General features: G+C 39.7%; 1 protein-coding gene across 1 annotated transcript; it reads right to left on the bottom strand.

Moving 5' to 3' along the window:
• Window positions 1–925: 925 nt before the first annotated feature.
• On the bottom strand, window positions 926–14,885 carry SLC9A1 (solute carrier family 9 member A1). The gene is made up of 12 exons (XM_053454473.1): window positions 14,376–14,885; window positions 7,215–7,675; window positions 6,756–7,006; window positions 5,937–6,154; window positions 4,252–4,454; window positions 3,984–4,073; window positions 3,562–3,632; window positions 3,155–3,328; window positions 2,789–2,903; window positions 2,586–2,687; window positions 2,293–2,365; window positions 926–1,614 (listed from the first exon to the last, which is right to left on the bottom strand). The coding sequence occupies exons 1-12, from the start codon at window positions 14,695–14,697 to the stop codon at window positions 1,340–1,342; spliced, it is 2,355 nt and encodes a 784-aa protein (XP_053310448.1). The 5' UTR covers window positions 14,698–14,885; the 3' UTR covers window positions 926–1,339.
• Window positions 14,886–21,066: the final 6,181 nt, after the last annotated feature.

Genomic DNA, 21,066 nt, shown 5'->3' with positions numbered 1-21,066 from the left:
TTGAGGAGTAATGGGAGAACATGTGTCACTTGATTGCTAAACTTTTAGTTGCAGCGAGACCAGACTCACCTCACAGTATTCAGACAATGTTTCATAGGACTGAAAACACATGATTTATTCACTAAAGGGTGAGTTTGCAGAAAGATTTAGGTTTCAACTACTTAACCTCACTATCCATTATGAAGGTCTGACCCCAGTAGGCTTAGCTGGCCCTATATCGGCGAGGCATAGTCTTGTTATACATTGAATTATGCTTTATACAGGGTTCACTCAGCCCTTCACACTGAAGAAACATGCTAGCAAAGGTCCTTCATTATGAATGCTGAAATGAAAGAGCAGAAACCACAACTCTCGTGCAAACTCCCACTTTGATGAATAAACCCTATTGTGTTGCTTGAACAGTGTGACTGGAATGCATAATTAAAAAAAAAAAAAAAAAAAGAAAACAAAAATGGTAATTAAACTAATGCTAATGGTTTTCAAAAACTTAATGTATTTGCTGCTGGTGTGATGGGTTCTAGGTTTATGAGTTCATGTGCACTTTTTTAATTATATATATATATATATTATATATTAATATATTAATTATAATATATAATATATATAATATTATATATATATTATAATATTATATATATATATATATTATAATATATTAATTATATATATATATATATATATACATTCACATGAAGAGAATGTTCTGATAATATAATAACCCTGACTCCCTTACTAGAGGGCAGTGTGTCACCTACATGTAAACCAGTGCTAGACACAGAAGACCAGAATACAGGTCTGTATATCTGTATATTCCCTTACTTACAAGCAGTGTTTGAACGTAAAGATGGGATGGTCAAGCCCTCCGAAAAGATTATTGTAAAGCTCCAGAGCTGGTGTAAGAGTTGGCTCAAAAAGTCAAAACACATTTAAGTAGAGCAGGATCTGGCTATTTAAAAAATCCTTTTACTCTGGGGCTGGAGTTTTTTTCCCTTTTACATAATGCAGAATATAATCTAATCACCACCTAGAAAACATAATATATATAGCTATACAGTGAACCAAATATCAAATCAAATATACAAAATAATTCAATATTCTTTGGTTACAAATATAAAAGAAAGGCCCACAGGAATGGGAGGAGGGAAAATAAAAGGGAGGCTGTAGGGGGTGCAATGTGAAGGAAGATGGGCCAACAGAGGTGCTGCACAAAGAAGAGAAAATGTTTCAAGTGAGATTCTTTTCTCCAGCCGTGCACAATGATATTTTGTACACACTGGTTTAGAGCATTTGCTGGCAGACTTATCTGTTCAGCACGGTATAGTCTAGGAGGGCAAAGAGATCACTCTGGCTTTTGAAGAAAAGGTTGACTTTCCTCTGGCTGGGGACCTGGGTCACTCAAGCATCGTTGCAGACGTTGAGAGTTTGGGCTATCACTGGGGGCAAAGACATCGTCTGCCCCAGGAGAGGGTGGCTCCTTGGATTTCATTGTGAGTCCACGTTCATCCTCATCCTCTTGTGTTTCATCCATGAGATCAACTGACTCGGGGGATGCAGGATCTATGGTGATCACTGGGAGGTCCTTTGAGTTTGACTTTGGTTCATAAGCAAGAGGATCTTAGGAAGACAACAAAGGTGAAATTAAAACAAGAAGGGGACCAGTAAAAATGGGAATATCATTGATGGTGGAGAAGAACAAAAAGGTGAGGAGGGAAGCAAGAATGTTGATCCAATAAAAAGGTATCAACTTTGATTAAAGACTCCATTTAAATTTGGGGTCAAAGGGCAATATTTTTTCTTACATCGCTGGTTTTGCACTGGTATGGAGAATGGGACCTCAAAAATAATAAAAGTGGATGTCTATACATCTGATAGAGAGCAAAATAAAAATTATACAAAACTATATGGTGGATTGACTACTTAAAAAAATGTATGAGGTAAATTGAATTGGGGGTGATTAACAAAATTAGGGGATATTGTTGAACATAAAATATTTTTTTTCTGTTTTTTTTTGTGTGTCTCCAAATCATTGGAACGTAATGAGTATATTTTGTGTATTTTTCCCATTGGCTCTAGCTGTGCACACTTTGTATACATTTGCCATTTTTAAAATTTGTATTCATACAAAATAATGTCTTAAAATGTATTATTATGGTTTCAAACAAAAGCCCTACTTGTGCTGAAAAAAAAAAAAACAATATATAATTTGTGTGGGTACATCAATTTAGAAAGAGAGATTAAGGATCAAGAGAGGTAGTAAAAACATGAAAATGGTCTTCATAACAGCACACTCACCTGAACCCACACGGGCCCTGGACAGGGTGGGAGAATCCAGTTTATGAGCAGGGACTGTTAAGTAGTTGGTTGCCTAGAAAAGAACATAATAAAATGCTGCTGCCAATCCATGCTGTCCATCTTCAGGCCACATACTACTATAAATACTACTTTGCATGCATATCTAAATCCGTCATCGCCCCTCTAACAACTCCTCCTCCCCTGATTCTTTTTTCCCCACATTTAATTGTTCAATGCCTTCTTTCTATTAAGTTATATCTCTAAGACTTGTTTCAATCACGGTCCCCACTTACCCGCTGCTCCATCTGATGCACTTTCTGCCTGCGAAGTAACATTTGGTTCCAAGCATCTTCATACGGATCAGCTACCAATGTATGTCGGTTATAAGAACGCAGCTGAGAAAGGCAAATGGAAGAAATGAAAGACTGCATTGTGCCAGAGAAACACAAACAAAGGGTTGAAGCAAAACAAAGCTTAGGATTTTAATGTTCCTCACCCTTTGACGTGTCTTCTGTAGGTTAGTACGAAGGATCTTGCGTATCTCCTCCTCTTTTACCTTTGACAAAGTTGGGATGATTCTTTCTGATGCTTTGGGTCTGGGTTGAATATTCCTGCAAAAAGGAATAGAGAAAAATACATTCTAATACATTCATTTACTCAAATACTGTTAAAATATAGGCACAAGAAGAAATAAGATCACTCATTACACTTTCCTAAAGATATCAAAAGACTTCTCTTGACAATGGTACTTACACTTCTTCCCCCTAGTAATATCATACTCCAAAATTCTCCCATTTTCACCTCACAATCATCTTTGCTCTTAAACAAAACAAAAAAAACCAGATTCCTCCATTCCACTCACTGCATAGAGACTGTAGACACTGTGGATGGGATCTTCCCAAGGCCGCCACTCTCTACCAGTTCAATTGCTTGTTTCATTTCCATTTTGTGATAGAAAGCAATTAATTGTGGTTCTGTTGACCTCTCTCCAGCGATAAGGCACTTCTTCACATACTTCTTATTGAAACGGTTCAACCTGGGTAGTAAATAACTGGCTGTTAAGATTTAACTCAAACAGGAAAAGTACCTCAAGTCAAGGCAATAATTAGCTATTCCTTCCAAGTATTTAAAATTATATTTTCCCAAACATACAGCTTTTCCCCTGTAGTTCTGCTGAAAAACAAAATAAGCTCTGTAAACAAGCTGAATGTACGAGTACAAGTGGCATAAATACACAAACTCTCAACATGGGAGAAGAAGGTGACCTACTTATCCTTCCAATGGTGGTGGCCATAATGCCCACATATATCCTCAATTCCTGTCAGAAGGTGATCCAGAAACTAAAACAGAGAAAAGGAGGGTAAGCGTTAGCCTATGGCACAACTTTGAGGACCTGTCACCCAGATATGACCTTTTTTTGTTGGTGGTGTGGTGGTATTCCAGGTTACCAGAAAACCCAACGCTGCATTGTATTACAACCAGTATACAGCATATTTTGAAAGATATAAAGCATATACACTCAGCATGAATGTCAGGGAAACATTTCTACATTGGACACATCCAGGAAAGTGAAAAACTGGAAGAAAATGTGGACACATGTATATAGAAACAGAAAAAAGAGAAAACAATCAAATGAGCAAATATAAGGGGCTTAACTGCAAGTTATCCGTTAAGAAGAATAGGCTAGTTACCTGTGTGTGAATCTCCTCGTTAATTGACCTCTTGCTCTCTTGTTTCTTCTTCACTGCTAACAGCTCAACAAGTGGACGGATTGTCATCCCCTTTATAGGAACATTTTATATTTATACAACAAGTAACAGCAATACATATTCAGACATTTGACAAACTCTGTTAGGGAAATGAATCAATCATATTTGCTTGTGCCCATTACAACTTCACAAATAACCATTCATTTCTAGCCATTCTTAAGACAAAATCAGGGTCTGTTTCAACACCCACCTGTACAAAGACTGTAAAGAAGATAACGGTGATGATTGCGGTGAGGAACATTTCTCTTTTTGGGAAGTGTCTACTATCTAGAAGGTATGCCAGTGAGAAGGCAATAGCCCCCCTCAGTCCTCCATATGCAATGATGAATTGGTCCTTGGGTGTCAGTTTGACTATTCGGAATTTATTGATGAACCAGGTTAACCCCAGGACACCTGGTAAAAATAAAATTTAGAAACACTATATTTCACTAAAAAATACACATAAAATTAAAAAAACGATTTATATTATAAGCTTCAAAGTGATTTATTTTGCTGGGATTTTGCTTTTAAAAACACAGCTCAAAATGTAGAAAGTAACTGTGAAGCTGTCTCAATGCTAATATATATATATATATTATATATAAATATATATATATATTATATATTAAAAGGAATATAAATAAGTTACGGACTAAAGTAAAGTTCTTACTATAAAAGCCACTATTTTACTTGCTATGGATTCACCCCCCCCAAAGTAATGCATTACTAACATGCTGCCATTTTTGTTCACTCATTAAAATCCCTTCTGCTCTTTCCCTGACCTCTGCAAACAAACTTTCCTGCCTTTAAAAGGACGGTTTGCTGCTTATAAAGGACAGTCATCATACATGACATGAAGACAAAAAAAAAAAGTCTGCCCATGGCAAAACAAGACCAGATGTTACATAGTTACATCGGCTGAAAAAATACATGCGTCCATCAAGTTCAGCCTTTCCTATATTGGTTAATTTTTTGCTGTTGATCCAAAATAAGGCAAAAAAACCCCAGTTTGGCTCTTTCCAATTTTGCACTAATTAGGGGAAAAAAATTCTTCTTCCAAAATGGCAGTCAGATTTCTCCTTGGATCAATAAGCCGTTTCCCCATAATTAAAGATTATATCCCCGAATATTATGTTTTTCCAAGTATTCATCGAGTTGCAGTTTAAACATCTGTACAGACTCCGATAAAACTACCTCTGCAGGCAGAGAATTCCACATCCTTATTGCCCTTACTGTAAAAAACCCTTTCCTCTGCTTTAGTCTAAATCTCCTTTCTTCCAGTCTAAATGCATGACCACGTGTCCTATGCATAGTCCTGTTTATGAACAGATTTCCACACAATTGTTTGTATTGGCCCCGAATATATTTATATAACGTTATCATATCCCCTCTGAGGCGCCGTTTTTCTAAACTAAACAGATTTAAATTAGTTAACCTTTCTTCATAACTATAGCGCTCCATTCCTTTTATTAATTTTGTAGCCCGCCTCTGCACCCTTTCTAGTGCTATGATATCCTTCTTTAGAATAGGTGCCCAAAATTGCACAGCATATTCAAGGTGCGGCCTTACCATTGATTTATACAGAGGCAAAATTATATTTTTATCCCGCGAATTGATGCCCCTTTTTATACTCGACAATAATTTACTGGCCTTAGCAACTGCTGACTGACATTGCACATTGTTGCCTAGTGTATAACTTTACATTTATCTGCATTAAACTTCATCTGCCATTTGTGTGCCCAGTCTCCCTGTTTATTTAGACCCCTCCCCTACTATATAGAGTGAGAACAATACATTAAAGGCAAACTATAATTTGTGGAGCTGCACACTTTCACATCAAATCACAGAAAGATGTAACATGGTTATGAATTCTATTTTGAAGGTGTGTCAACATACCTAGCACGCGTGCAATCAGACAGAAGATTAAGGTGCTGATGACATAGGTCCAGTTCCAGTCGTGAGGTCCTGCTACAGTGGAGACCCCCAAGAAGATGAAAATTAAAGTTTCACTTACACTGCTCCACATCTTCAGGAAGTACTTTATGGTAGTGTGGGACTTGTGCGAGATATTGGCCTCAACATAAGGCCTCATTACCACCCCAGATGCAATGAGACTGCAAAAGATAGACAGAAACAACAGTTTAAAATCACCCAGGCCCCTTCCTTCAAAGACTTTCAGTAGTCACTTGGCATTGCCACAAAGTGTGGTGTTTGAGCAGACAAAGTCACCCAGATATCACATGACTAACAACGATGGCCAGCAGTCTGGGTTTTGTCAGCGTTAACCTACATTTCTGTAGACAGCACTGTGTTTTATGCTCTAGAAGAAAAATGTTTATTTTCATGGACTTGCCCTTTAAGCAAGAAAGATTAATATAGCCGGAATGATTGTCTAAAATTATAGGAGGTAAAAGAAAAAAAAAAGTAGGTCCGTTGTTATTATAAGCAGACTTCTCCAGCATTGCAGGAAAAGCTTAAGATATAATACGATAACCCTAGGTTTGCAGTAACATCAAGCCCTAGGTGGACCATATTCCAACATCTATCCACATTAAACTGGGAAAGAATTGCAAGACAGAGTAGAGGCTGGAGGTGGTTACACAGAGAAGTTGCTAACACAGAAGGAAAAATTAGACTTTGACAAATCTACTTTGACACCAGGAAATGGGAAAGTGGAAAAAAAAAAAGAATCAGAAGTCAAGAGAAAAGACTTACGCCATTATGCCGGAAAGATGGAACAGTTCTGCAGACAAATATGCCATGTAACTGTACAGGAAAACAAAGAGCGGCTCGATAACACGGATGTGGGAAGTAAATCGGGAAGTGAAGGCTGCAATAATGCCATATACCAATCCAACAAACACTCCTCCCAGGGCCACCACAAAGAAACTTAGGAACCCTAGAGAGATTTCACGGAATGTGAGCTGTTCCAGGCCAGCAAATTCTTCAAACAGATGGTACAGGACCTGGAGAAGAGAAACAATGGAATCAGATATAAATTAAGAGGTTAAAAAATGACCCAAGTAAATGACAGTATGGTTTTCAGGGCAATGAACAGTATTGGGGAACTAGGTAAATAGACAAGGAAAATCGGGACCAGCGAGGAGCCAGCTGATCTGTAGTGGCTGTCTAGTTCTGTTGTAGAAGACATGGGCTAAAGAAAAACAAACTTACCACAGTGACCGCATCATTGAGTAAAGATTCTCCAAAAACTAGGATGTGAAGAAGTTCATTGATGTGAATTTCTTCAAAGACTGCTAACACAGCTACTGGATCCACTGCTGAAATGATGCTGCCGAAGAGCAAGTTGGCTAACAGGTTAACCCCAGAAAGTTTTGAACCTCCAATCTGGCATACAGCAAATAGCAAGGAGCCCACAAAGAAAGCATTCCAGAGTGTGCCCACCAGAGCAAACATTAAAATAGTCCCCAGGTTCTCTGTAAAAGGGCGTAGAGGTAAAAAATACCCAGCATCCAGGATGATAGGAGGCAACAGATATAGGAAAAACACATCTGACTTCAATACTGGAGGAGTTTCACCCACTGCCTTGATTAGTCCACCAACCAAGAGCCCCACCACAATCAGCAGACAACTCTCTGGAACCACATTGGACACTGTGGGAATGACATGGAACCCTGTAGATCAGAGAATGGAAAATAAACAATTACTCAAACACTCACATACCCCGCACATTTTAAATTGCCAAAAAAAGAGACATCTTTGGTTTAGTAATTATGGTTAGAGGTGGGGCTTTACCAAGACTTTTTATGTGACTTTGTGACGAGTAAGGCATAGAAGAATAATGTATTGTATTTACACAATTTAAACACATTTTCGGGGTCTACACACATTATTGTGATGAAGAGCAACATCAGGCGAGGAAAGAGGGAAAGGGGGATTTAGTGTCAAAAGAGGGAATGTATGCACTCATACTCTATTTACTCTAACAGAGCTATCTGATCACACCAGATAAAGTTCACTAGGAGTGCTCGCTGTATTTGAGCTTTGCAAATCATGTATGCTGAACTGATCCTGCTACTCCATACTGTCTGTAGGAGGCTGGTCATTCATTGTGTGTGTAGGGAGGGGGGTATGAGTGCTGAAGACTTCAAAATCACACAGCACACACACAACTATTGTAGTGAGAGATACGACAGAAGAAAGGGTAGGGAGAAACAAGGCACATGGATAAGAAAGGAGGGTAAAGGAGAGAGAGAAAAAATGGAGAGGGCAATGAGAGTGGTAAGAGAAGAATGTGTAGGGGGGAGAGAGGGGAAAAGATCACAGGAAAGGAAGAAGGAGAAGAAAATGAGGGAGAATAGAGAGATGGGGAAAGAAATGAAAGATTGAGAAAAGGAGAGGAGAGAAAATAAGGAGAGGGATAGAGAGGAGAGACAGAAAAGGGATGCGAAGAAAAAGGATGAGAGAAAATTAAGAGTGGAAGAGAAGGAGGGGAGAGAGAGAGAGAAGAGAGCAAAAGACAGGACATCGTGCGCATCCTTTTCATGACAGCCATATGCAGTAGTCTCAATACAAGAGTCATAATTATACACGAATATTTCTCTGGCACAAACACATTTAAATGTTCCATAATAATAAATACAGTCTCATTTGTATGATTATTACAGGCTTTAGTGGTAGTTTAAAAAGGAAGCACATTGCTCCGAGATGCCAGACTTTCAATCGGCTAGGGAAGGGTCACACCCACATACAATGCAGTTCTCCGACAACAGCTGAGTCTTCAGGTCACCTTGAGCAGTACAGCACAAAACGCCAGACACTTTACCCAGCAAACAAAGACAGACAGGCCTTGGAGAGCATTAAGCTTGAGAATAATTTGCGTGTGTAAAACATATAGTTGAAACTTATCACTGCATCAGCCCAAAAGCAGATAATTGTTTTTCTAACTCCATAATTAACTACTGTGTGGGAGACTTAAAGCAGCATGTCATTAAAAGCAAAAGAGAATATGGATGTTGCAGAGCTGGAAGGTGATGAAGCAACAAGTCTGCCTGAAGTCCAAACAGGAAGAAACGCAGGGGTAAGCATCGCCAGGCTTTGTGATAGACATTTTACTAAATGCTCCATATGCGGTGTCTAATAAAAAAAAAAAAGCTTAGTAATGGTGTCTGTGTCCACACTTGGTCTACACCTGGAGCACCTTAGTAGAGTAAATTATAAAAACAGGTCAGATATGCGTCTCCCAAAAAATGTTTGGTTTTCAACACTACATTTTCAATAATTAAAAAGAAAAAGCCCATATTTTTGTGATTTGGTGTGTAAATAGGTGCATATGAAGGTGTGTATTTTCCCACTACTATCTGCTTCACTTTGTTATGCAAACACAGCCATTCTCCTTACTACAAAAGGTTCCAGCTTGAGACCATTTAGTTTTTCCCTGCATTATTCTACCATTACATGGTAAATTAAACTGATAACACTTACACATAGAGAGATACGTGGGTAAGCAGAAGTATTCTACACAAAACACACCTTGTTTTTCCTGTTTGAGCACAACTTCCACTAACGTATTAAGATAATCAATAGCAATGAGTAATAGCAAAGTCCGACGATCATAATATAATCATTTTGGTGCTAGCTCAGGCCGTTACCAGATACACCTCTACTATTTCCGGAACGGTCCATCAAATCCTGCCCAAAAGGTTTCTACAATGTCTCCGGGGTGGGGCAATCACATCTACTCTTCAACCAGGGACAGTGTATGCTACCTTAAAAACTCATTGTTATGTAAAACCCCTTGAGGAAATAAATTTGTATATCACATAATACAAACAGTTGAGTGATGCAGGCTTAATAACATATTGAACAATAAACATAAAGATGATGTATGAGAAAAAAAACAAAGGGGAAAGAGTAGTGACCCCCTAGCATGTAACATACTTATGATTGTTGACAAAAATAAATATGACAAGGCTTGGAGGGGAACGTTAGAAAGATTTTTTGTTTTACTAGACCAGGGGTAGGCAACCTTTTAGTAGTACTGTGCCAAAACAAGATCTTGTAGTCCCTTGGCGTGCCGGGCCTATTTTTTTTTAAATTGAAGTGTGTATCTTTCCATACTCTACTTGTGTTATTTATGGGGGCTGCAGTTTCTTTGTAGCGCTGTATTTGTGCGTTATGTGGGCGGTTATATTGTAAATGTTCATGAGTAGTTTGTGGTGTTGTGTATGGTACCTATGAATGTGTGCTGTGTAAGGGGAATGCTTGTGAAATTGTGCGAATATGTCACATTCTGTGTTTGGTGTGTGTATGTGTGGGCTGCATGTGATATTGCACGTGAGAGGCTGCTTGTGGGGTTGTGTCTATGTGGATGGTCAGTGGTGTTGTGTGTGTTGGGACTGTGCATGTGTTTGTATTACTTGTATAAGGAGGAGGCTTCTTCTGCTGCTCTGTGTATATCTAGCAGAATGGGTTGCTGAAGACCCATTGGGACTCCTGATAGGCAAGAGCCAGTTTGGCTTTAGCAGCCATGAGTGCCATGCAAAGTCACCAAGGGTGCCATAGGTTGCTGACTCCTGTACTAGACTAACATTCTAAATGTCCACCTTATTAGTGCAAGATGTCCCCAGTAACAAATAAATTCCAATTACAGCCAGCTACATCTTTATGATTATGCGCCACATGCTGCAATGGGCAAATCTAGGGCAAATTACTAAATGCAGAGCAACATGCTTTATTATTTTATGTCCCTGTGGAAATTCCTACACAATTGGAACTTTTCCTCAAAATTCCTCTTTGTATCTAAACCTCATCCTACATATATAGCATGTAAAGAACGCTCCATATATAAGGCCTGTAGCCCAAGGTTGTCCTTCGGCCCTGAAAGAGATTTCAAGTAGTCTTTAGTTGTACAACTGCGTATGTCACTAAGCCTGGATTGACAAATTAAACGATATACTTAATTTATGAAATTTACCATGCACTTTAATGTATATGATAGCGTAGAGGTCCCTGGACTGGATACTTCAAGGAAGGGAATCCACTGACCACTTTTCCCAACTTTGAGCAATAAATGCACTGTAGTTTTATAGGCATTGTTTGTTTTAGGATCTCCGTGGGACACTGGAGCGGAATAAGTACAATCTACTGAACTGAACACTTTTGTAACAAAATGCAGCATTAGACATGTTATCTTGACTACTGTTGAATGCAAGAACCCCTCCCTGAGAATTCTTTAGCCTCTTAAAATCTTCATGTTCCATGACATCATGAAAATGTGCACCTAAAAACAGTAGCGCCATACATGTCAATGCACTCTATTACCTGATGGCTCCTGATGCAGGGAACTGCCTTGCACCAGAGGCAGTCCATGGGAACCATCATTGACCCTACCCGAGTAGACACTCTCATATATATAGTCAAGGCAGCAATCTCAGACAGTGAAAAAATATTTTCTCTACGGGAATGCCCAAAGTTTCACAGTTTACAACTAATACTCCTTTCTAGAGTATTTGTGCATTAAACAAAAGGATATCTACATAACATACATCATGATTAGGTGGTATGAAAAAAGCAATATGACGATGCACACGAGGTACTGAATGCTTAACAAATGTGTTGCAGAAGCCTGCGTTTATCAGCAATATGATTTATTAGAATAAAAGCCAGGATGATACACATAGGGCTTCAAAAGCTATTAGAAACATCTTGAAAATGTTCTAAAATGTTAAAATTATTCTTCCAGACCAGTGCCATCTTAAATAAAAAGCATCAACGGAGCACGGCCAAAGATTGCCAATGATTTTCTCTATTTCTGTAGCAGATAAGCCAAACGCACCAGGAATGAAAGTAAACCGATTGGCAGTCTGAGAAATCCATTGCTGGATCTCCCTTAGCATGACGATGCTGTATGAGCAAATGTGCCCGCAATGTGCAATGGAAACAGCAGAAGTAATTAATATTAAATTGTACAAATACCAGGGCCTAGTAGTACACACCCAGGAGTGACTAAGTCCAGTAATAGCTGAATTGCTATTTTAAAACCTTTTAAGATTCCCTTTATCCAAGAACCGATACAGAGGAGTGGAGTTGGTGTTTGCACATGGAGGTTTATTGCGCAGTAACAGTAAAGCATACAACTATTTCATATTTTCTCCCTTTGATGAGATTTAAAAGATTTATTACAAAAATGTTACTCAACCAGGCACTGCAACATAACTTTATAAGAAGATTCAAAGATACGGGGTTAAACTGATACACGAGCAGGGAGAATGCATTGCTCCAAAAAAAGTTACACATTTGCTGCTTTTACACAAAATGCTTATTTTATGTTACTATTAATTATCAGTGAAGCGCTTCAACTCAGGAGGGGGGGGCTACAAGTCCCATGATGCTTAGCTAGAATTCTAAAATAAAACTATGTGTCTGACTGATCCTCATATCCCCAAAGTTGTTTACCTTAGAATTTACCTACCACAGTGACCCAAACAGAGGTTCGGTGCCCTAGAGTTGTGCCATTGTTGTTAGTGATGTGTTATTTTGGAGAACTTTTTCTGCTCAAACACCATACTTTGTTGATCCTTATGATAGGTGCACAGACTTTTATTAGAGTTGAGCTATGCAATTAAGACTGATCCCTTCTATTTGCCGCGGCCACTATAATAAAGGAGTCAGGGTGTTTGTCATAATCAGAGCTAAAATACATAGAAATGGCTAATAGGCAGCTCCATGAAAACCGTACACAAAACCCTCAAACTCTTATATATATATATATTTTTTTTTTTGCTGAACTTGATACTAGTAATAATAAATGGTCTCTGCAAGTGTGAGCATATGATGTGTTACTGTATGGTGTGTGCATTAATGCAATGTACATTAGCATACATGCATTTGAGGGCATGGTGTTAGCATGTGTATGTGTATGTTAATATATGGTGTTAGCATGTGTGTATGGTAGGGTGTCAGCATATGGTGTTGGAGTGTCAAGAGTGAGCCTAGGGTTAGTGGCAGCTGGGAGAGGGAAACTAAAAACAAGAGAAAGAATGTGTAAGAGTTCAAATTAATAAAATATTTTTTTTAAAAACACATCTAACAAAATATCCAAGTCTTCCACCTCTAGGGGAGTGATTAACAAGCTATTACGCGTTATTGGCAAGCATTTATTTTGTTTTGTTTTTTTGTTATGGGCCACCTCAAATATCTGGTCCTGTCTCAGAATTAGCATTTTTCACCTAGAATTTAGTGGTAACAGTAATGTTGAAAGCTAACAAAAATCTCTCTCTCTCTCTAAAAGTCATGGGAGAGAAATATATGTAGCCGTCCTGTGAAAACACACACAAAAAAAAAACACTTAAGTGCCATGGAAACACCCTCTACTCCCTTCCAACATGGTATCTGGATGATTTTACTCCAGGCAAATAAGTATCCTTCAGTGCCAACAAAACTAGATCTGTGAAAACATTGTTTCACGGACCGAAACCACATTATGTGTACCACAAATGCATTACACATTGCTTAACCAAGTCATAAGATGCAGCATGACAGCCTAACCCCTTACTTGCCAAAATGTTCAGCAGTGTGACAGTACAATCATTTTACTCAGAAAGATACAGAACAACCACATCCATAAGAACAATCACCCTTATCAGAAACAAAGTGTATCAATGACCCGCTACCCAGTGCCAGTGGGCCCCTGCCTAAAGTGGCCCATCAACTTCATTGCAAATAGTTGAAAAGTATACCCATATAATATGTAAAAATGGAATTACCATTTTTTATACATCCGTTGTGGATGTGCTACCTTTGGATGTGATGATTATTTATGTCCAGCTTTCTGGATTAAAATTACTAAATATATTCATACAGAGGACAGACTAATTTTTACGTTGTGATGAAATCATTCTTTTGTTTACAGATCTTTTTGGTCCGACTACTGCATTCTGAATTATTTTGCACAATTTCAGTATTTTCCTTCTCCCAGGTGTTTATACAGGATACATGTTTATACATAACCTCCAATAACTGGAATACAGTCACTAGCCCAGTCCAAAAGCCAGCGTGACCTACTCCTAGCAAGGCTTCCTAATTTTCCGTTTCTGCGTGTCCAAATTGTTAAGCGATGCACTACTTGCCTATTGTACAGCGCTGCAAAATCCGGAGATGCTATATAAATCAATACATAATACGTCATTCACTTATAAAGAGACATGCAAAAGTGTAGAATTGCAAACCCTATGAGAGTTTAATATACTAAGCCTTTATTTATAGAGAAAGAGGACAAATTAAATGTGACTACAGAGAAGCGAATGACTTCACACACCCCCCCCACCACCAAAACTGACATTTATCAGGTTCAGGCCTCCTGCTCACACTCACCAAGCTTCATCAGACAAGCCAGGAGGATCCATAAAGCAATCTCAAACGGTGCGCGGACGTGATCGTAATCCAGAGACAGAACAGGGAATAGTTTTTGTTTGCCCCTGTGTCCTCCTCCGTGGGTCTCATTGTCATGTGGGGTGTGGGGGATCAGGTCGGTCTCATAGGATGAAGGGGTGATACCAGGAGGCTCATTCTCAGAGTTTTCAGGAATACCGGATTCAGGGGCAAGACAAGGTGCCAAGGGCACCAGTGCCAGGATAAGGAACAGGTACATGATCCGCCTAGAACAACTGCACCCCCTAATACTGATCAACCCCATGATACCTTAACACAAAGACCACAGGCAAAAAACACTCACGTATGTACTACCTATACATACACACACCTATGCCTGGAAGAGCCATATACAAATACACATAGGCTGCCTATGCCCTCCAAGAGAAGACACTTATATGGGTATTTACATGTATGATGTCAAGCTATCATCTGCACTACTATTGTGCTGATTATATCTTTTTTTTAGAAGAATTCAGTAACTATTCATTCATAAAATGAATGGTCGTATGCTGGGTTTATTTAATAAAGTTGATGAGCGCTAAACGCTTACATAGGAGACAAGGTGAGAACACCCACGTATGTATTAGAAGGGGCACAAGGTTCTGTACAGGACAATCGTACGTCCGTACATATAGCGTTAAGGTGTGTGTATGTATAGAGCTGCATCAATCTAAAAAGCTACATCGCTTCCGACCCATGCCGCCCACCCCTGGTATTTCCTGGTGCCGCTCCTCCCCAGATCCCCCACTACTGCACCAGTATCGCTCCCAGAGCTTCCCGGCCGCTCTCTCTTCCTGCACCAACGGCTCCCACTTTATATGAGGCACAAAAGAGCGGGTGTGCAAGAGGGAACAACACGGAGGCGCTACGGGGAGACAGTGCTCCGTAGCGACATCTATTGGAGTGGAGGTGTAGTCAAATGTGTATGTGTATGCGAATGTACGTGTGACCTTTATAGGGACATTTACAGAAAGGTCTGCAGAGGCACACTAGAGAATTCTCAATAAGTAATAGTTATAAAATTGCATTACTCTTGGGTAACTTATATGACCATTTTGCTACACAGGCATCTCGAGTTTTCTAGTATAAGGAACTTGTCTGTTGTATCATTTTACTTGTTGTCATATGAAACCATGTTTGTTCAATAATAAACACAACAAAACAATAACAGTAGACTAGGTAATTGGCCCCGGGCTGGTCCAAAATTGTTTAAAAAGGGCTGGCCCAACACTTTGTGAACTATATTTGGCCGACCCTGGGAGACAGGAAGCTGGCCGGGTCACATAATGTGCAAGCATGGATGTGTATGTGTGTGGTAGCATGTATGTGTAAGCATGTGCTGGCATGATTGTGTATGTTTAAGTATGTGCTGGCATTAATGCGTATATGTAAGTGTGTGTATTAACATTAGTGTGCAAGCAGGTGTGTTAGCATGAAGGTGTAGGTTTCTGTTAGCAAGTGTGCGCAAATGTGAAAGTGTGTGTTAAAATGTGTGCCAGCATGTTTGTAAGTTACCAGGGGGAAGAGGCCGATGAGGCCATTTGGCTTTACCTGCCACCTTGGGCCAGAAGATGCCAGCCCTTCACCCATATGATATACTAACTGCCAGCCAGCTCTAGCGCTTGCTTGGGGAGGGCTCCTGCGAGGGTCTTAGAGAAGCCAAGCAGTGCTGCAAAAATGGGACTGTAAAGAGGACTGCATCTTCTACAACGGGTAAGTCCATTTCTCACAGGTAGAAGAATGCATATTAAGGTCTTCATGAGACACTTACATTTACAGAATTTTCTATGTTGGCCCAATAAAATATCAGCTTCAACTTAGCAGTCTGTTTTCTTTTGGACTAATAAGGCAATCTTAATAGCTCCTAGAGGTCAAATGTCATGTGATGGAGGAACATCCAAAACTGAACTACAGAAGTACTTATCCTGTCTATGTATGATATCTGCTAATGGTAGTGTTAACCACATATCAGAATAATAAAAGCCTTTTATTGAACGTATAGCACAGGTGATATTGGGAAGAATGGGGCTGATTCAAGGTTGGTGGAAGACATTTTGTACAGACAGCCATACCCAACAGAAATTACTGCGTAGTACAGTAAGGTAATTCTTTTACACTCTATACCAAAAGAGGTAAAATGTAAGTAATGGCTATCTGCCTGTTATTTGGAAGCAGACACAATATTAGGTGCCATTTAGTTCTTAGAGTATAGGTAGGCAATAATCTATTTCATATAGATAATCCCAAAGCTAGGAGCAGGAAATTACTTTGACACAGGATCATGCAAGATCACAAATATTTAATGATTCATAGACCAAACTAAAGGGTAGATGTAGGTAGTGACATGTTGGCTACAGGTTAGTTCAAGAATCCAATTGCTAAATCGGTTGTCTTCGGTCAAACCTGGGATTCTGCAGTGCTCACAAAGTGCAAGGATTACTCATGGCCACTGTGTTGGACTGTACGATATTTTGAAATATGTTTTCATCTCTACCATATCTGATAGTAAACATTGGAACATTTTGTCGACACCCAAGAAGATGGTAAATTCTGTATCTTGAAACATCCCAAGATAGACTACTTTGCGAAACATGAGTGTTCCCAGGTATGGTACTTTCTGGCTCCAGCTACCCAGAGCCCCCCTGCGTCATGCGGTTAGGTGGTCCCACTAACATCACTAATGACCCAGAGTTTCTCTGTAGTAAGATAGTTCCCAGGTATTTGCATACCCATATAAACTATTAACACAACCTACATTATGAAAGAAATCATAAATCTCCCCCCTTTGAGATCTCCAAGATTCTCCCCACATGACCTTCATACAATCAAACCATCCTCGTCCAAGCAGCCCATCACCTTCTGTCTCATTTCCCCTGGCTTCTTAATAGACTGTAAGCATGCAAAAACGAGGCCCCCTTCTCATTCTGAACCAAGACGTCACAGCATGTGTTTTCAGCAATTAATCTACGGTTGTACCTCCTCATCTACTTCCACAGCTGCTGTCAGGACATATCCTGGCACTAGGAACAACAAGCCATGGAAGGTGTGACAGCTAGGCTGTTGGGAGAGATCTTCTTTGTAACTCCCAAAGGGAGCAGAGGTGCATCAGGGAACCTAATTACCCAGTATAGAGGGCGGCAAAGTAGCTGCTTCTCAGAGCTGCTCACTGGGCCTAGATTTAGGCATACTGTAGTTGGCCTAGGCCAGAATATACTATTACATCAGTTCATGCCATTATTCATTTTGTAGGTACACAACTTCACGTATTCCTGAACTCACTACACAGTACTATTGTGTCATTTTGATATATTTAGTTACGTATAGTATTACTATAACAAACACATATATATTAAAAAAAAAACACATACAAATCAGATTCCCATTTGGGCAATGTGGTAGGGGTCACAATTTTCCCATTAGCACAATAAGAAGAAAACTAATACAAGCAGATTCCCAGAGGACCATTTACAAAAGTAATTGGTGTTGCCTAATAAGAATATTTAATATAACTAGCATTCCAGAAAAAAATAATTAAACATAATGCAGTGTTGTGCTAAACCACAACAGAGAAAAAAACCACAGAGTTAGAATAAATTTGCAATTTGTTTTCACTCTTCCAAAAAATCTTAGACATAAGAGGGGACTGGGCAGGCAGGCAAGGAATCTGTCCAGGAATCCATCAGTGACCCCCCAAATGCAAACCTACCCCCAGCTGTCCTCAGCCTCAGGGGGTTACTGTGACAGTCTGGGTATGTTAGTGTGAGTGCCTGGGTATGTTAGTATGTGCGTGGGTATTTTAGTGTGGGAACATGTCTTTGTTTGGGGTTGTTGGCATGTGTGTCTAGGTATGTCATTGAAAGTGTGTGGTTGGGTATGTTTGTGTGAATTGGTCTGTTTGTGAGTGTGTAGTGTATCTGGTTGAGTTGGTTTGAGTGTCTGGGTATGTTTGTATGAGTGTTTGGATCCGCCCCTGGAATATTGCCATACATAAATTGTATTTCTATGATTTCAAAAGAAGGGCTTACTTGCCCAAACAGAGGACAACATAGGAATCATAGTTTAACAAACATATAGTAAAAATGCCAGTAAAACTCTAATGACTTACTAAAACCTCCAAAGAAGAATGTCCATGTGACATTTTTAAAAAAAGGCTCCCATTATGAACTGAGGCTCATTTGTGGCATGAACATATACTACTACCACATCCCCTGGATACTGGAATGATTATTTGTTTCTGCATGCGCCCTGTCTTACGTATCCCATAACCATAATTATTGCATTTTTAAATATATGTTAGTTGTGCCTAGCTGTGACAGGGACATACAGCCAACAATGGTCTTATCTGAAAAAACATTCCTGTAGATAGCCATAGAAACCTGACACATTTCTTTTGCTATTTGTATCCATGACTGTGCAATAAGAAAATTGGCATGATGAATTATAATGGCCACACTGTTTATGAAAACACTGTGACAATTTTTGTATATTTAGAAGACTAACAATTATAACCATATTATGGTTATCACCAAATTAGTAGCCTGAACTGTACCATGCCTTACACGTCCTCATGATGAGATATGGCTGTAGCAGACCTCACATGTGCTTATTATAGGCCCTGATGCGCGCTGGCTTCAAAGGAGCCCCTGCTCTGCAACAGACAAGGACGGGCATAGTGTTCTTGTCATGGATGGTGCTGAGCATGCACACATCCTTCCTGTCTCTAAACTTAAGTGCCAGCAGCTCCTCCTTGCACACAGCGAAGTATCCCCCGTCTGTGCTGGGAACTCCTTGTGGTTACACCTTATTGCACCTCAGGCGAAGCACTAAAGCAATCGCAACAAAGGAACACTGGTGTAAAAATGATCCAGGTACAGATGGTACCCTTTGTTCATCAGAGAGTATAAGGTCCCACACAATTTAAGCAGATATTCTGGCAACCAGGAGGATCTTTGTGGCAAATTATCCAAAGAGGGTGGGCACCTTCCCATAGTTTCCATTTATAGTCCAGCATGACTATAATCACAAACTCTGCCCTCATGTGCCACTCAAGACTAGCCCAAATTTAAAGAACCCAAACATATACTGTATCCTGTATGATAATGCCTTTTCATATCAATGCCTACTGCCAGGGCTGTTATTGACCCCCCCATGATAATGAGGATTATTATCCAGTCTTATATAACCTAAACCCTGTGCTCTTTATGCCATTGCTGTTCCATAAAGCAGCCAATTTTATGACTGCTTACTACCAGGGCTTTTCAATATGTATAATTCCTGTGCTAGGTATAGGTTGATGCCCTTCCCATGCTCAATCATGTAGCTCTTTCATCAGTGCTTAATTCCAGGGCTTTTTTATAAGCGCCCTTATAATGTATTTGCACAGGCCTATATAAAAATGCTACGGTTAGCTTATTAAAAAAAAATCCTGGCAGTTGCTAGGTCAACTTCATACGCTGGCAATTTAGTCCATAACCCAATTCTCGGGTTACTAAATTACTCCAGACTTTTGATGCAGCCAGGCCAGCAACCAGTTAAGGACTTGCGAGTCTGCAGTGTATACGCAGAATCAGATAAACTGACATGCACACAAACAGGTGTATCGAAAAGGATGCTCTGTAACATAAAACACATTATGTTGTAATTTGTTTTAATAATTCCCTCCAGTAACACCCATGCAAGTGCTGTGTCTAAACAATTGCGAAACTCTGTAAGATGAGGAAGTTACTTGTCTTTCAGCTCTACCTTTTGTTAGGTGTATACATCTGTCCCTTATCAGTGAACACAAACAATATGAATGGACGAGAAGCTGAATTCTGTGTCACGGAGCATTTCTATCAGACAAGAACATCCGCTTATAAACAGTGCCACACCTCAGCACATTTACCTTTCACCTTGAACAAGGACCAAGAGACAAACAAAATCTGGATTTAATGTAACATAATCAGTCTTATAAACCATTAGTCTGCAAATTTAAGTAACATTTACATAGTTACATAGTTACCCAGAGTGAAACACAAACACAAGTCCATATATCTATGCTCACTAGAACGGCATGAAATCATAAACAGAATTAAGAATCTCAACTTCCTTGTCTGTAAAGTTCCATATATAAGTCTATACACACTAAAGGACCAAAATTATGTGGACACCTCACCACCTATATTAACTTGTTGGGCATCCAATTCCAAAACCATGGATATTAATATATGGAGTTGGTTCCTCCTTTGTGGCTATAACAGCCTCTACGCCTGCATTCCCTAGATTATTCCTTGTCCCCCCTTTTGCCCCCCTACCGAATTTCCCCCCCAATGGCCCCATGATCTAGGGGCCCAGTGGCAAATCACATTGCTGGCAGCAATGTGATTTACCAGGAAGCCTCTAAAACAGTAGTGTATCTATAGGGGTGGGGCAAGCGGAGAGGCCACCTCCCCTGGGCCGGTCACCAAGGCAGCTGCAAGATTGTGATCTCCCCAATCAGCCCTGCTAAATAGGCGCCCAATGAGGAGGGCTGGTTGGGGAGATTACAATCCCCCTCTAACCAGGCCTAACATTAGGTAGTGCAAGGTCTGTCACTAAGGACCTCGGCTTCCGTACTCCCTAATCACTACGTGCCAGCAACTGATGCCAAGAG

This window comes from Spea bombifrons, chromosome 2 (assembly GCF_027358695.1).
Source record: "Spea bombifrons isolate aSpeBom1 chromosome 2, aSpeBom1.2.pri, whole genome shotgun sequence".
Taxonomy (NCBI): Eukaryota; Metazoa; Chordata; class Amphibia; order Anura; family Pelobatidae; genus Spea; species Spea bombifrons.
The sequence above is the reverse complement of the archived record's forward strand: the minus strand, read 5'-3'. Positions and strand labels throughout refer to the sequence as shown.

What these genes read in the sequence shown, in the direction of transcription:
- SLC9A1 (XM_053454473.1), bottom strand. Translation starts at nt 14,697, where the DNA reads ATGGGGTTGATCAGTATTAGGGGGTGCAGTTGTTCTAGGCGGATCATG. An exon ending in TCTGATTGCACGCGTGCTAG is followed by an intron (nt 4,455 to 5,936) that starts GTATGTTGACAC and finishes TATTTTTACCAG; the next exon opens with GTGTCCTGGGGTTAACCTGG. An exon ending in ACGAGGAGATTCACACACAG is followed by an intron (nt 3,633 to 3,983) that starts GTAACTAGCCTA and finishes TCTCTGTTTTAG; the next exon opens with TTTCTGGATCACCTTCTGAC.